Genomic DNA, 14,364 nt, shown 5'->3' with positions numbered 1-14,364 from the left:
TAAAGACATAGCCAAGGTCACACATTTAGCTTGTGGCTGAATGGGAATTTGAATTCAGTCTCCCATCTAGTACTGTATACACTAGTATATCCACTGTGGCACACTAGGCTGCCATGTGATAAGCTCGCATGACCAATGACTTATATTGCGCTTAGATATATGCCATTACAATGAAACATTCTTTCTTCAGGTAAGAAAAAGCTCCACTTGGAGATGCCAGGTATTAAAGCTGGACCACCTGTATGCAAGTCATGTGGTCTCCCAATGAGCTATGGCCCTTCTGTTGACAGCTAGCACATGTGGAACTTACTCCTTTATCTGTTCCCATTTCAGTGCTTCTGTGTAAAGGAGGGCAACACGTTTGTGTTACAACACAAAAGAGAAACCAGGAAGCAATGGGAATGCAAATTGTTTATTGTCCCAAGCCCAGTGCCTTTAACAACAACCTGACATGCAGAAATTTAGAAGGTGGAATGCACAGACACAGTAGTAGACAGGAGCAGTTGTAAAGGATCTGATCTGGCCAATACCACCCCCATTTCATTATTATTGCACTGGAAGGGACCCTGCTTTCAAGCCTGAAAGGCTGGGACATGATGGTGCTTCTTTCGTTTGGAGAGTGAAGCTTCTAGATTAGAGTAGATCATTCACAATGGGTGAAATAACAGAAACCATTTGGATGTTTTTATTCGGAAAGAAAATATATTTTCTGTTTCAGTCATGCTAAATACAAATTTCAAAATTATAGTAAATAATGAGGTGAATTAAACAGTTCTCTGTATTACACAAGAAATGTTGTTGAATGTTAAATAATACCTGATATCTTTGTTGTTAATTGACTTGTGACGGGAGGTCCAAACCCTTTGGCTGTACTGGCTCGTATAGTGAAAGAGTAAGTAGTCCCAGGATAAAGTCCAAAAAATAAGTAGTGGGTTTCATTTCCATGCTTTAAAACACGTCCACTTTGGTTGGATAAATCTATTTCTGGGTCAAACGAGCTGACAGCCTTGTAGGTGATCTACAAAAGAATAACAAAGTTATAAAACATTTTCAGCAATTGGCCAAAAATTGCATTTTATCCAGTAAACCCTTCTGATGTATGCACTGTCAGCCATTTTATGATACGTTATCTTACTCCCTAATATGCTTCAAAACCACAATCCAAAGAAGGGACAAAGCCTCAAAAACTGTTATGAATTATTACTTTTATAGATACAGGGACTTAGAGGCAGCTAGATTATAAATATAAAGGCTATGGTTCAGTCCTAAACTAATACCTTTAAGTTGTCTATTCTCAAATTGTAGCTCTGTTTTTGCTTCTTTCTGAAACAGGATTACTATTGGTTTTGCAGAAAAAACAAAGGAGCAAAATCAAACCAGCAAAAATGGCAAAGAGTAGAACGCATGACTAAGGTGTCTGCTTATAACTGCACATCTACTGAAAAGGATTACTCTTGATGACAAGAACAAATTCAACTGCATTTCTCACAAAGGTTATAAAGATGTGCAAGTGGAAAAAAAATTGGCATCATGCTGCTAATGACTACCATAAATCAAGTGGCTGCGGTCAGGAGTGCCTGTTCAAAGTTTTGGCTACTGCACCAGTTGGGGCCCTTTTTGGAGAAGGAAAATCTGGTCATAATCACACATGTATTGTCACATCCAGGCTGGATGGTTGCAATGAACTCTACATGGGGCTGCTCTTTGACAAATGTTTGGAAACTGCATCTAGTGAAGAATGGTGGTGCCACAATTCAGGAGTTTGCTTTGTAGATCATATCCCTCAGGTTTTGTTTACTACACCTTGCATCTTGATTAGTTTTCTGGCCAAATTCAAGGTGTTAATTATGACTTTTTAAGCTCTAAGGCTGCAATCCTATATGCACTTTCCTGGGTGTAAGGCCCATTGAACACAATATGACTTATTTCTGAGTAAATATGCATAGGACTGTGCTGTAAATCATTAATTTCTGAGGTGCCTGAAGGACTGTTATATTCCATATGAGTCTGCTTGCACATTGAAATCACTGGGGAAGGTCCTGCTTCATGACCCACCACTGTCTGAACACTTTGGATGCAGCCTTCTTGGTGACTTGCTTAAAACTTCTTCCCCTGGAACTTTCTTCCCTTCCTCACTTGGCTTTGTCTATGGTCACTAAAAAGCAGGTAAAACATGGGAGGAAAGGGTCCTATGGAACAACCTAACATCTTTGGGTAGAAAGACCATACTCTTCTTCTTAACTGAGGAGTTAAGTCAGATAGAGGTTAAAAGAGAAGATGTTTCAGACCTCATTGATAAATTAAAGATCAATAAGTCAACAGGCCCTGATGGCATCCACCCAAGAGTTATTAAGGAATTGAAGAGTGAAGTTGCAGATCTCTTGACTAAGGTATGCAACTTGTTCCTCAAAACGGCCATGGTGCCAGAAGATTGGAGGATAGCAAATGTCACGCCTATCTTTAAAAAGGGAAAGAGGGGGGACCCGGGAAACTATAGGCCGGTCAGCCTAACATCCATACCGGGTAAGATGGTGAAATGCCTCATCAAAGATAGGATCTCTAAACACATAGACGAACAGGCCTTGCTGAGGGAGAGTCATCATGGCTTCTGTAAGGGTAAGTCTTGCCTCACGAACCTTATAGAATTCTTTGAAAAGGTCAACAGGCATGTGGATGTGGGAGAACCTGTGGACATTATATATCTGGACTTTCAGAAGGCGTTTGACACGGTCCCTCACCAAAGGCTATTGAAAAAACTCCACAGTCAGGGAATTAGAGGACAGGTCCTCTCATGGATTGAGAACTGGTTGGAGGCCAGGAAGCAGAGAGTGGGTGTCAGTGGGCAATTTTCACAATGGAGAGAGTTGAAAAGCGGTGTGCCCCAAGGATCTGTCCTGGGACCGGTGCTTTTCAACCTCTTCATAAATGACCTGGAGACAGGGTTGAGCAGTGAGGTAGCTAAGTTTGCAGATGACATCAAACTTTTCCGAGTGGTGAAGACCAGAAGTGATTGTGAGGAGCTCCAGAAAGATCTCTCCAGACTAGCAGAATGGGCAGCAAAATGGCAGATGCGCTTCAATGTCAGTAAGTGTAAAGTCATGCACATTGGGGCAAAAAATCAAAACTTTAGATATAGGCTGATGGGTTCTTAGCTGTCTGTGACAGATCAAGAGAGAGATCTTGGGGTGGTGGTGGACAGGTCGATGAAAGTGTCGACCCAATGTGCGGCGGCAGTGAAGAAGGCCAATTTTATGCTTGGGATCATTAGGAAGGGTATTGAGAAAAAAACGGCTAATATTATAATGCTGTTGTACAAATCTATGGTAAGGCCACACCTGGAGTATTGTGTCTAGTTCTGGTCGCCGCGTCTCAAAAAAGACATAGTAGAAATGAAAAAGGTGCAAAAGAGAGCGACTAAGATGATGACGGGACTGGGGCACTTTCCTTATGAGGAAAGGCTACGACGTTTGGGCCTCTTCAGCCTAGAAAAGAGACGCCTGAGGGGGGACATGATTGAGACATACAAAATTATGCAGGGGATGGACAGAGTGGATAGGGAGATGCTCTTTACACTCTCACATAACACCAGAACCAGGGGACATCCACTAAAATTGAGTGTTGGGCGGGTTAGGACAGACAAAAGAAAATATTTCTTTACTCAGCGTGTGGTCGGTCTGTGGAACTCCTTGCCACAGGATGTGGTGCTGGCATCTAGCCTAGACACCTTTAAAAGTGGATTGGACAGGTTTCTGGAGGAAAAATCCATTACGGGCTGCAAGCCATGATTTGTATGCGCAACCTCCTGATTTTAGAAATGGGCTATGTCAGAATGCCAGATGCAAGGGAGGGCACCAGGATGAGGTCTCTTGTTATCTGGTGTGCTCCCTGGGGCATTTGGTGGACCGCTGTGAGATACAGGAAGCTGGACTAGATGGGCCTATGGCCTGATCCAGTGGGGCTGTTCTTATGTTCTTATATTGTTCCACAGAGTTGTGCCTCTTGAACTCCCACTCATATTAAATCATATGGCCTAATGCAGTGGTTCCCAAACTGGTGGGTTGCGGCCCACCAGCCAGGGAAGCACTTGTCCCTGCCCCTTAAAGCAGCAGGGGGGCAGGCAGCAATGCGATCCCCAGATGGGGCGGGGCTTTTACCCGCCAGACTCCAGAAAAAAGGGTACTTCCAGTTTCACGACAAAAAACTGGAAATGCCCCCTTTTTCCTATTTTTAACATGTCTAGAGGTGTGGGGAGCCCAGTGGTGGGTTCCCTGGAACCTCCAGCAGTCCGGCGCCAGAAGCTGGTGAATAAAAAAAAAAAAAACACCCTCCCATTCTCGTAGCAGAGCAATCCTGGGGATCACATTACTGTCATAGCCCCTCCTCCACATACACCTAGCACTCCCAACTCCCTTGTAGGAGTTTGGGAAGCACTGGCCTAATGTTGTCTAAATATCAGAAAAAGGGTAAATTATAATTATTTTAACTCAGCTATTTTCAACCAGTGTGCCATGGAACAAACATTGGTATGAGGCAAATGATCCACAGGTGTGCCACAGAGTTTGGGGCAGGATTATTTATTAGTAGGGCCATTGAGAGATATGACCCTCTACTGGCAGCATGATGAGCCTTATCAATTGTAAAACAACAAACAAAAAACTGACTGTGCTTTGACAATTTTGTGCCTTGTCAGCGTGCCATGATGTTGAGATAAAGACATGGGTATGGAAAGAAAAGACATTTGAAAATGTGATATGGAAGTGAGGCAAAGACACAACTTTAGTTAGATCTCCAAAATAAAAGGCACTAAATTTATCTGTACTAACCATCTTCCACTGAGAATTCACCTAAAGTTCCTTTGCTTATGGAAATGAGTGTGTGCAGGGAAGGATTGGGGCAAAGTGGGGGAGAATCTGGAAGTGGATTGGGGCTGCTGGGAAGTGTGTTGTCAGAGAGGGCAGGGAGCAGATATCAGTGGCAATAGTACCACTTATTCCCCCGCTCAACCTTGGCACACCTCTTGGGACCACTTGGACTTAAGCCAGCCAAAAAGCTGGCACAGATTCAAGTACATCCATTGGGAACCATGGTGCAGTACTGTAACAGCCCAATCCTGAGCTGCCTGGATCCTGAGCTATCACATCATGATGACTTCTAGCCTGCAGGATGCAGAGGAAGTGGCCTCAACATCACCACACTCTGTAGACCAGCTGAGGATAGAATTGGGCCATATGTTAATGTTGTTGTACTAAGATATCTCTGACAGATGGCAGGGGCCAGAGTGTGATTCAATTCTCCCATTTTATGATTTTTTTGCACTGTTATTAATTTGCTTATTGTTTTATTATATTGATAATGTCAAAAAACAAAATGACCCTAGGTAGTCATTTTTCTTCTGTCACTCTAGCCACAATTCATGTGGCTTTTCATGCACAATTCATGAATCATTCAGGTGATTCATGCAGAACAGTTCTGTGTACAGCTGCACCAATCTAGAGGTATGGGAAATAATCCTATTTAGTACCTGAAAAATTGGGTAGCAGTCGTCAGTCTATAGTGTCAAATTAACAGTCATCTGCCTGTAATGTGAAACCAATCCTATCCCCCGCCTCCAGTGCTGACACAGCCACATCAAAAAGATGTGCATTACATCCTATGGTGAGGGGAAAGGACCTGAAGGCAAACTGGAAGAAAGTAAAAACATTTGTACTTAACCCAAGTAAGTCCTATGGCTTTCCTGGGACATATACCACCTATTTTGGTGGTACATGTCTAAAGAGGGAAAAGGGCTAGGGAGGTTTAAAAAAGATCCAGCATTCACTACTGCCACCAGATCCACTCCTCCTGCCTCTCTCTGTCTCTGCCCCTGCCTGGTTCCCCCCCCCCACTCAGAAACTCTTCCATTCCTTCCACTACTGCTGGAAGGCTGTTTACCTCTGGAAAACAGAGGTCTCTGCCTCTGCCTCTGGAAAGCTAGTTCCATCTGTGGGGATGGGGGATAGAAATGGGTTGTAAGTTTATAAAAGATATTTTATATAAAGACTGAAGTTGAGCATCTCTGCCTTCTAGAAGGAACACCATGGCAAGGGGTGAAGACCAGCCTGGCCCCCACCTTCAGCCAAAGAATAGAGGAACTGCAGGGAGATTGCTCCCACCTCCATACCTGAAAGGATTGTGTTCCAACTGCCAGAAAACTGGAATAATGAATGGAAGCACACTCAGGCCTCTTGACACCAGTCAGAGGGATTCCTGTATTGTTCTGTTGTTATAAAAGTGTTTGATGATAATTTTTTTTTTCAAAATGTGAAGTATACATTTAAAAAATAACTACATAAATAAATAAAATTATTTTATATCAAGACTGAACATAAGCAAAATATAAGTGTAACAAACCTCATATAACGTGATCACACCATATGTTTGCGCTGGCTCCTTCCACTGAAGGAAAATCTTCTCTTCAAAGGTACTTCCCTGGATAGATTCAAGGGGTACACCACTTGGAACTAATAGATAAGGAAAAAAAGACATTCAGGCAGGTTGAATATACAGTATAGGCACCGTAGGATGCAGTACTATATATGCTAAAAAGAATATAAAATTCTGTAACAAGAAGATCTACATTTAGTGTTCTGCATAATTTATTCAACGTAAGAAAATATGCCTAAAGAATTCATTAATTCCGCTTCTGTTAGTCAGGAAGAGAGGCAAGCAGCCATGCAGAACATGAGGGCTGGTTTTCAGCTACTGGTAATTCTGTTCTTCTGGCTTCTGAGAGTCCATCAAGTATTTCTTAAAACTCTTTCAAACCTATATTTCCAAAAATAAAGGTTAGATTCTTTCTTTCCTTCTTTCTTTCAAAAAGTTGAGATTCTAGAATGCATAACCCTGTGGCCAGTTGTGGCACAAAAACATGTAATGAACCTCTCATGGCAAAATAAATTTAATAAATAAATACCCTCTACCCAGCTTTATCTAAAGAATCCAGTGACTAGCTCAATGATAGAACAGGTACCATTATGAAGAAAGAAGTGAAACATGTGCCTTCCCCCCTTGAGCCTGAAGCAGCCTGAATTAAGCTTGGTATATCTTCATTGAAAACGCTGTCACCCAGATTGGGAACCACTGAATTGTAGCTATTAAGTCTATCTCATGAAGAAATACTCTGTCCAGTAACTGTAGGAAGTTCTTGACACTTGGAACACAACACAACACTAATTCTGTTCTGGCATGTGGCCCCTGTCTTCAAGTAAGTGGTGCTGGTAATTTATTACCTTGCATGTGAACACATTAATTTCACAGATGGCCTCACTTGTCTCTAAGAAGATATTACAATGTCGTGACAAGCTCTGTAGCCTGCATGACCAGAGATTTTGGATTACGGCCATCGGTATAGGCATTCAGATCCTTTTAAGACTCTGCAATGCCAGGGGCTAAATATTCCATTTGAGGTTCCCCTCCCTACTCATTGCACCCTGCGTCAAACATCACTTTTTTCTCAGTTTGAATGTACTGTTAGTCTATATTGATGTGAGGATCAGGGCAATTACCATCATTGCCCTCACATGAAAAAAGACCTGATGCTTTACTTAGTCATAAACCAATAAGTTTTAATTTTTACAACCTCCAAATATTGTGCACTCTTGTTCAGAAAATAAATTACAAAATTGGAAACTTGATGCTCTTTTTCCTAAGTTGTTGAAAGAAAGAAAGAAAGAAAGAAAGAAAGAAAGAAAGAAAGAAAGAAAGAAAGAACACACAAATATATGCAAAGCTACATATTTTCAGTTCTAGATCAGCATGGACCATTTGTTACTTTTCTACACTGAGAAGTAAGGGACAGTGAAATAGATTTACTTCTGCTCTTGCAGAAGTGCTGTAACTTGGCAGTATCAACCACCAGAGGTTGATAAGGGGGCTCAGATAACAGGCAGAAAGGTGGGAGTTTACTTTTAGGTAGAAAATGTGTACAATACCTAAGCCGAAAAGGGTGTATTTTTCTCTGTCAGTAGAACTCCTGATACATGTTTCACGTGGCCATAGATCTGTATACTGCTATCTTAATGCAATATTTCCCTAAGTTAAAGTACTCAGATATTCAAAGTAATTCAGAGATGTGCTACAGTTACCAGAATTTATCAACAAAAACTATAAACTTTCATTCCAAATCTATGAAACTTTTATGTAATAATTGGTTATCAAATGTAAAGGTCTGTGCGACCACCTAGTGGCAGAGCTCAGGTGCCCAGTTGGCGCTAGCCTAGCACTGGCGCTTGCCTGGCACTACAGCCTGCAAATGTGCCTTATGGCACGTTTGCGACAGTGCGTGCCAGCAATAAGCCGGTGCGCAAAGCTCAGGATTGGGCTCTAAATGAACACCTGAGTGAATCATTGTTGTCATATTTAAAAGATATTAACCTTGATTTTTTTTAAAAAAGTAACAGGGTTTTCAGTCTTCTCTCATTATTGCTGCTGAGAAGAGATTAAAAAAACACAAATTCTGTAGTTTTTATTTGAGACAATTTCCATAATATATATAAATTGCTCACTGTCTTCATTGCATGAGAAAAATGGCATTAGTCTTTGAGGAGATACTAGAATGCTTTCCAGAGATGGCAGACTCTCTGGAGAAATGACAGAGTCTTTTCATTCTACACTGAATATTTGACTGATGATGAAAAATATTTTAGATACCCCTATGCTAAAAGGCAAATATTCATCTCAGTGGAAATATGGGTAATGCTTTCAAAGATGCAACTGCTGTTTTATGCATTCACAATTTCAAAGGATCAGTATTCCTGGCTGTATAAGGTAATGCTATTTACAAAAAAAATTTGATGGCATTTAAAAGTGGTCCCTTTTGCAGTTTTTTAAAGCTGCTTTGGAATGGGGAGAAAGTGCTCATACATTCATAGTAAGGGTATTGCTGATCTAAGAAACACTGCCCTCATTGTCAATAGGCTTTGTAATGTCACAAATAGTGTTGATTGGCTGAATATAATCATGATGTCATTACACTACGTTATTCACGATGCCATTATATTCACTACTGATTCCTGATTAGTTGGGATCATTAGTAGAAGTCTTCTTTTTTTAATGGCACTAAAGTAGCTGACTAGAAATTAAAATGGGAAGGATGAGTGAGATAGGGCTGGAACTATCTCGTCCTAGCTCACCTTTTACACTGAAAAAAATGAAACATGAACATCTGGAGTAGCTCTAATTACCGTATTTTTCGCTCTATAAGACACACTTTTTTCCCCCAAAAAAGTGGGGGGGAAAGTGTGTGCGTCTTATGGAGCGAATACTGCAAAAAAAAAACAAAAAACTCTGCCCCTGGCCCCGCCCCCTGCCCGCTCTGCTCGGCTCCGCTTCCCAGGAAAGCTGAGTGGGTGGGATGGCAGGCTCGCTGAGAAAGCCCACGTGTCTACTCAGAAGTAAGTCTCAGAGTCACTGGGGCTCACTCCCGGGAAAGCGGGGGTGGGTGGCTGGGATGGCAGGCTCGCTGAGAAAGCCCACGTGTCTACTCAGAAGTAAGTCTCAGAGTCACTGGGGTTCACTCCCAGGAAAGCGGGGGTGGGTGCGTGGGATGGCAGGCTCGTTGCGAAAGCCCATGTGTCTACTCAGAAGTAAGTCTCAGAGTCCGCTTTCACTCCCAGGAAAGTGGGGGTGGGTGCGTGTGATGGCAGGCTCGTTGCGAAAGCCCATGTGTCTACTCAGAAGTAAGTCTCAGAGTCACTGGGGCTCACTCCCGGGAAAGCGGGGGTGGGTGGCTGGGATGGCAGGCTCGCTGAGAAAGCCCACGTGTCTACTCAGAAGTAAGTCTCAGAGTCACTGGGGCTCACTCCCAGGAAAGCGGGGGTGGGGTGGCAGTCTTGCTGAGCAAGCCCCTAGAGCAGGGGTGCTCATTATGTCGACCCTCAAGCTACCAGTCCATCTCAGGCGAAATGAGTCAATCGCGGGCTTCTCTCCTGTCCACGCATCCCTAGGAGTGAGCCCCTGGCAGGCTTGTGAGCCCAGGAAGCGAGCTTAGGGAGTGAGTCCAGGGAGCCCAGGGACTGAGACGGGCTCCTCCCTGGGAGAGGAGGCGCTGGCAGGCTTTTCTCCAGTGCACTCATCCCTGGGAGTGAGCCCCATTGGCTCTACTGGGGATGACTTACCTTTCCCCTGCTTTTGCACTGGTATGTATGGAGATCTGCACCCCCCCCCCACTTCCATCTGTTGGTTCTGTGTGCAAGGGGTTTTGCAATGGTCTTGCTGTGATGTCTATACAGAGATCTTACCTGCCCCACACTTTCCCCCTGCTTTTGCACTGGTATGTATGAAGATCTGCACCCCACCCACTTCCATCTGTTGGTTCTGTGTGCAAGGGGTTTTGCAATGGTCTTGCTGTGATGCCTATGCAGAGATCTTACCTCCCCCACACTTTTCCCCTGCTTTTGCACTGGTATGTATGGAGATCTGCACCCCCCCCCCACTTCCTTCTGTTGGTTCTGTGTGCAAGGGGTTTTGCAATGGTCTTGCTGTGATGTCTATACAGAGATCTTACCTGCCCCACACTTTCCCCCTGCTTTTGCACTGGTATGTATGGAGATCTGCACCCCCCCCTTCCATTTGTTGGTTCTGTGTGCAAGGGGTTTTGCAATGGTCTTGCTGTGATGCCTATACAGAGATCTTATCTGCCCCACACTTTTCCCCTGCTTTTGCACTGGTATGTATGGAGATCTGCACCCCCCCCCCCACTTCCTTCTGTTGGTTCTGTGTGCAAGGGGTTTTGCAATGGTCTTGCTGTGATGCCTATACAAAGATCTTACATCCCCCACACCTTTCCCCTGCTTTTGCACTGGTCTGTATAGAGATCTGCTCCCCCCCCCCTTGTATTGGAATCCAGGAAGATCTGGTGAGGAGGTAGATGTGGTGTCAGCAGTGGCCCCTTTAAGGGTAAGGCCTGGGCATCCAGCAGAGTGTGCTGCACAGGTGCAGCCACTGGAAGGCAATAGGGTCCTCAGGGATATAAGGAGTACCAGAGGCAGAAAGGGTTTGTGGGTTTTGAAGGAGTGCAGGTTGGAGGTAGGAGAGGAGACTGGCTGGATTTATTGAATTTGGAATCTGACTGGACTTGGATACCCTGATGGATTTAACTGACCTACCTGGAACCTGACCTTGGACTGTAATTTGGCTTATTGGCTCTGGACTCTGATTTGGTAACTCTGAATGATGGGACTGATTTACTTGGCATTTGTGGACTAGAACTGGACTCATTTTTGCTTGCTGCACTGGTGAGTTGCACAAGGGGGACTGATCAGCCTTAAGCGGGCACGAGGCCCAGTGGATTGGGATTTGGCAGAACATCATTGTAGCAGAAAGATAATGTGATCCCCTATTTGTGTGCATCTGCTTTTGTGAGCTTCATAAATTCTGACTCTAGCGATGATGAGTTCTTGGTGTTTCCTGAAAACTAGAGTGCTCAAACCTTTAAGTCTCTCCATTTGTTAATGACAGTGATAATGGTCCTTAATGCCACTGTTAACTGCTGTTCACTTTACATGGTTCAAATGTTATTCTGTTATAGTTTATTAAATATTTTATTACTCTATTTGGTTCAGAATATTTTTTTCCTTGTTTTTCTCCTCTAAAAACTAGGTGCGTCTTATGGTCAGGTGCGTCTTATGGAGTGAAAAATACGGTATATATGGGTATGTTCATACTGCAGGCTACTCTGTATTCACTTGACCATGTCAGTTAGTTCTCAGCATCCCTTAACTGTTGTCCTACAATTCCCTCATACACACCAATTTTTTAAAAAAAAAATTATATGGAGCTATGCATACATGTAATATAGTTTCATTCATTTCAATATAAGCAGGCAAGCATAAACATAGTTAAAATCTATTTATATTAAATGCATCAAGTAGAAAATTAAATTTAAACACTCACCATCTTCATCTGTTTGTACCACAATTTCTTGGCTTTCTTTTTGTCCTTCAGGATTCATAAGAACTAGTTTGACACTGACATTTGTATATGGGGACAGATTAGTAATGGTATGCTGAGGATGTGAATTGTCGGTATCCCAGCTCACTTCTTCTCTGACTTGTTCTTGCCCACCAGCTTGGTAGCGGTAATGGACTGTGAGATTGTACCTATGGCAACGAGTGACATTGTAGCCAAATGGCTCCCATGTGATTGTGATTTGCCGGGATTTAATATCTATAACTTCCAGTTTTCCTGGACCACTCACGGGATCTGTAAAAATCAAAGACATGCATTTTAATGGAAGTACTTATAGATATAACACTCCAAAAAAAGTACCTAATGCGCACTTGTGAAGGAGTATACTTTTAAGCGGAGGCCTCCACACTCCACGAATGTACCGCTGGGTTAAACAAAAGGAATACAAATTACCTTGATAATGAAATAAAATCAGTTCTAATAAATGTAAACTAATTAGTAAAGCTAGGAAAAAAGAATCAAGACTTTGACCCATTGATCCTCTAGATAAAGATCCATGCAGTTCTATGAAAAAGTTGACATGGGAAGCAGTCCACACAAGAATCTCCCACAGAAAAAAAAATGCCCTAACCCTTACCCTAACCCAGCAGTTCTCAAACTCTCAGGGAGAGCTGGAGCCATAATAAGTGTGTGTGGACGCAGACTCCTGCTGCAGAGACCCTCAAAATAGCGACTGCGACAACGTCCAGTTCTGTGTTCGCTAAACTGGAAGTGGTCACAATCATGATTTTTACTGATTCTGCCATGTGGGGAGCCCGGTGGAGGCTAGTGCAGGGGCTCCACACACCCCTGGGAGGCTGCTGCAGGCTCTGGTAAGTGCCTGCAAGCCCCTGCGCCCCTCCAAAGAGGCAAGATCCAGCGGATCGTGTCACTGCCTTCCCCGTTCTTTAAGAAGGCAGAGGCTGGGGCTGTAACTCATGTGGGCAAAATTTATGTGGACTATTTTCCATGTAGGGTTTTTCCTGGTTACTGATCCATCCATGTCTGCCTATCCAGCAGCTAATAGCTCTGTCAGCTTTCACAGCACCAACAACTTTTTGGATGTAAGAATCTAGTCCTTTCCTGGTGGACTAAGGGCCCAATCCTATTCAACTTTTCAGTACCGATGCAGGTCCAATGTAGCCCTGGGGTAAGGGAAGAAATGCTCCTTTAACTTGAGGAGGCCTTTGTGACTGCCTCCCAATCACAGGAGGCAACACACATTTCATTGGCACAGCTGCGTCAGTGCTGGCAAGTTGGATAGGATTGGGCCTTAAGTTACTTTCCCTCTATTTTCAATACATGCACAGGTTTGATCTAGGATAGATCACAATGCAGATATTTGAGTGCTGGTTTGGAAGAGTTTGTTGTTGTTGCTGAATTGTTGGTTGTTGAGTGCTGGGTGTGATGGTTGTGAAGAAGAGCATTTTCTTCTACATACACGACATATTGCCAAACCAATGGCAGACATGTTTAGTTTTGGTATAATAAAGTCACAGCCTGTGGTGGCCCAATTGTTGGCAATAAAAACCAAAAAAATTATGGTTTTAATATTGCTACTGAATTGACCCCAAATTGCCGTAATTAAAATCAAAACATTGTTCCTATTCACACTGTCCAAAGCAATAAGAGATCACAATGGAAAACTCAACAAAAGCTTCCATCATATTATAGCAGCGGCTAGGATTTGCCTGACATGCCTAGTAAAATACTCAGAAGACTGTCAACAGTGGAGCTATTATACAAATTTAGCAGTAATCTGATTTTTATTTCATATGAGAGCCCTCAACAAGATAAAAGACAATGACTAGCTTTATCTACTGCTTTGCTAGTTGAAATGCCAAGAAGAGTTTTAATGAGCTAGAAAGCTCTTATACATAAACAGATTAATATGCATCTTCCCGCTCATGTTTATTAATCAACACGTCTTCACCAAGAACCTTCTAAACACTTGCCACAAGATTCCATCACTTCTGGCTCCTAATAATTCCCTGCATGCTTGCAATAATGTTCAAAGACACTGTGCATTCTACCTTAAGTTTGCAAGAACAGTAATAAAATCACAAACTAAATAGTCTTTAAAATCCACTGCTAATACTTTCATTAAGATTTGTATGTTTTTTATTTATCAGTTGATGCTCAAACTTTTTCAACCCATGCCCTTTTGAGAACTAGAGAAAATTTAAGTCTGCCTATCCACCAACCAATGCCGTCTGTTTGGCAGATACTTGTGGAAATTCCTGCAAACAGCAGTTTTGCCAGAAAAATATATGGATAAGCAGATGTGTGGATGTCAGTGCTTTCTCCTTCTTGTCACCCCTATCGCCTCGACCCTCTTGCTTGGCACTGATCCCACTCACTTATCGAATGAGTCTAGCA

At 42.9% G+C, this 14,364-nt stretch overlaps 1 protein-coding gene across 1 annotated transcript in view; it reads right to left on the bottom strand.

The window, feature by feature from the left end:
- The window catches only part of PTPRM (protein tyrosine phosphatase receptor type M), a 544,564-nt gene that overhangs the window by 238,416 nt on the left and 291,784 nt on the right, over positions 1 to 14,364 (bottom strand). The window contains exons 8-10 of the mRNA XM_066626178.1: positions 11,932 to 12,240; positions 6,391 to 6,500; positions 817 to 1,018 (exon numbers count right to left, since the gene is read on the bottom strand). Of these exons, the coding sequence (XP_066482275.1) occupies positions 817 to 1,018; positions 6,391 to 6,500; positions 11,932 to 12,240 (621 nt within the window). The remainder of the gene's footprint in view (positions 1 to 816; positions 1,019 to 6,390; positions 6,501 to 11,931; positions 12,241 to 14,364) is intronic.

The sequence above is a fragment of the Tiliqua scincoides genome, chromosome 4 (genome assembly GCF_035046505.1).
Source record: "Tiliqua scincoides isolate rTilSci1 chromosome 4, rTilSci1.hap2, whole genome shotgun sequence".
Classification (NCBI taxonomy): domain Eukaryota; kingdom Metazoa; phylum Chordata; class Lepidosauria; order Squamata; family Scincidae; genus Tiliqua; species Tiliqua scincoides.
This window is presented reverse-complemented; position numbering and strand designations above follow the sequence as displayed.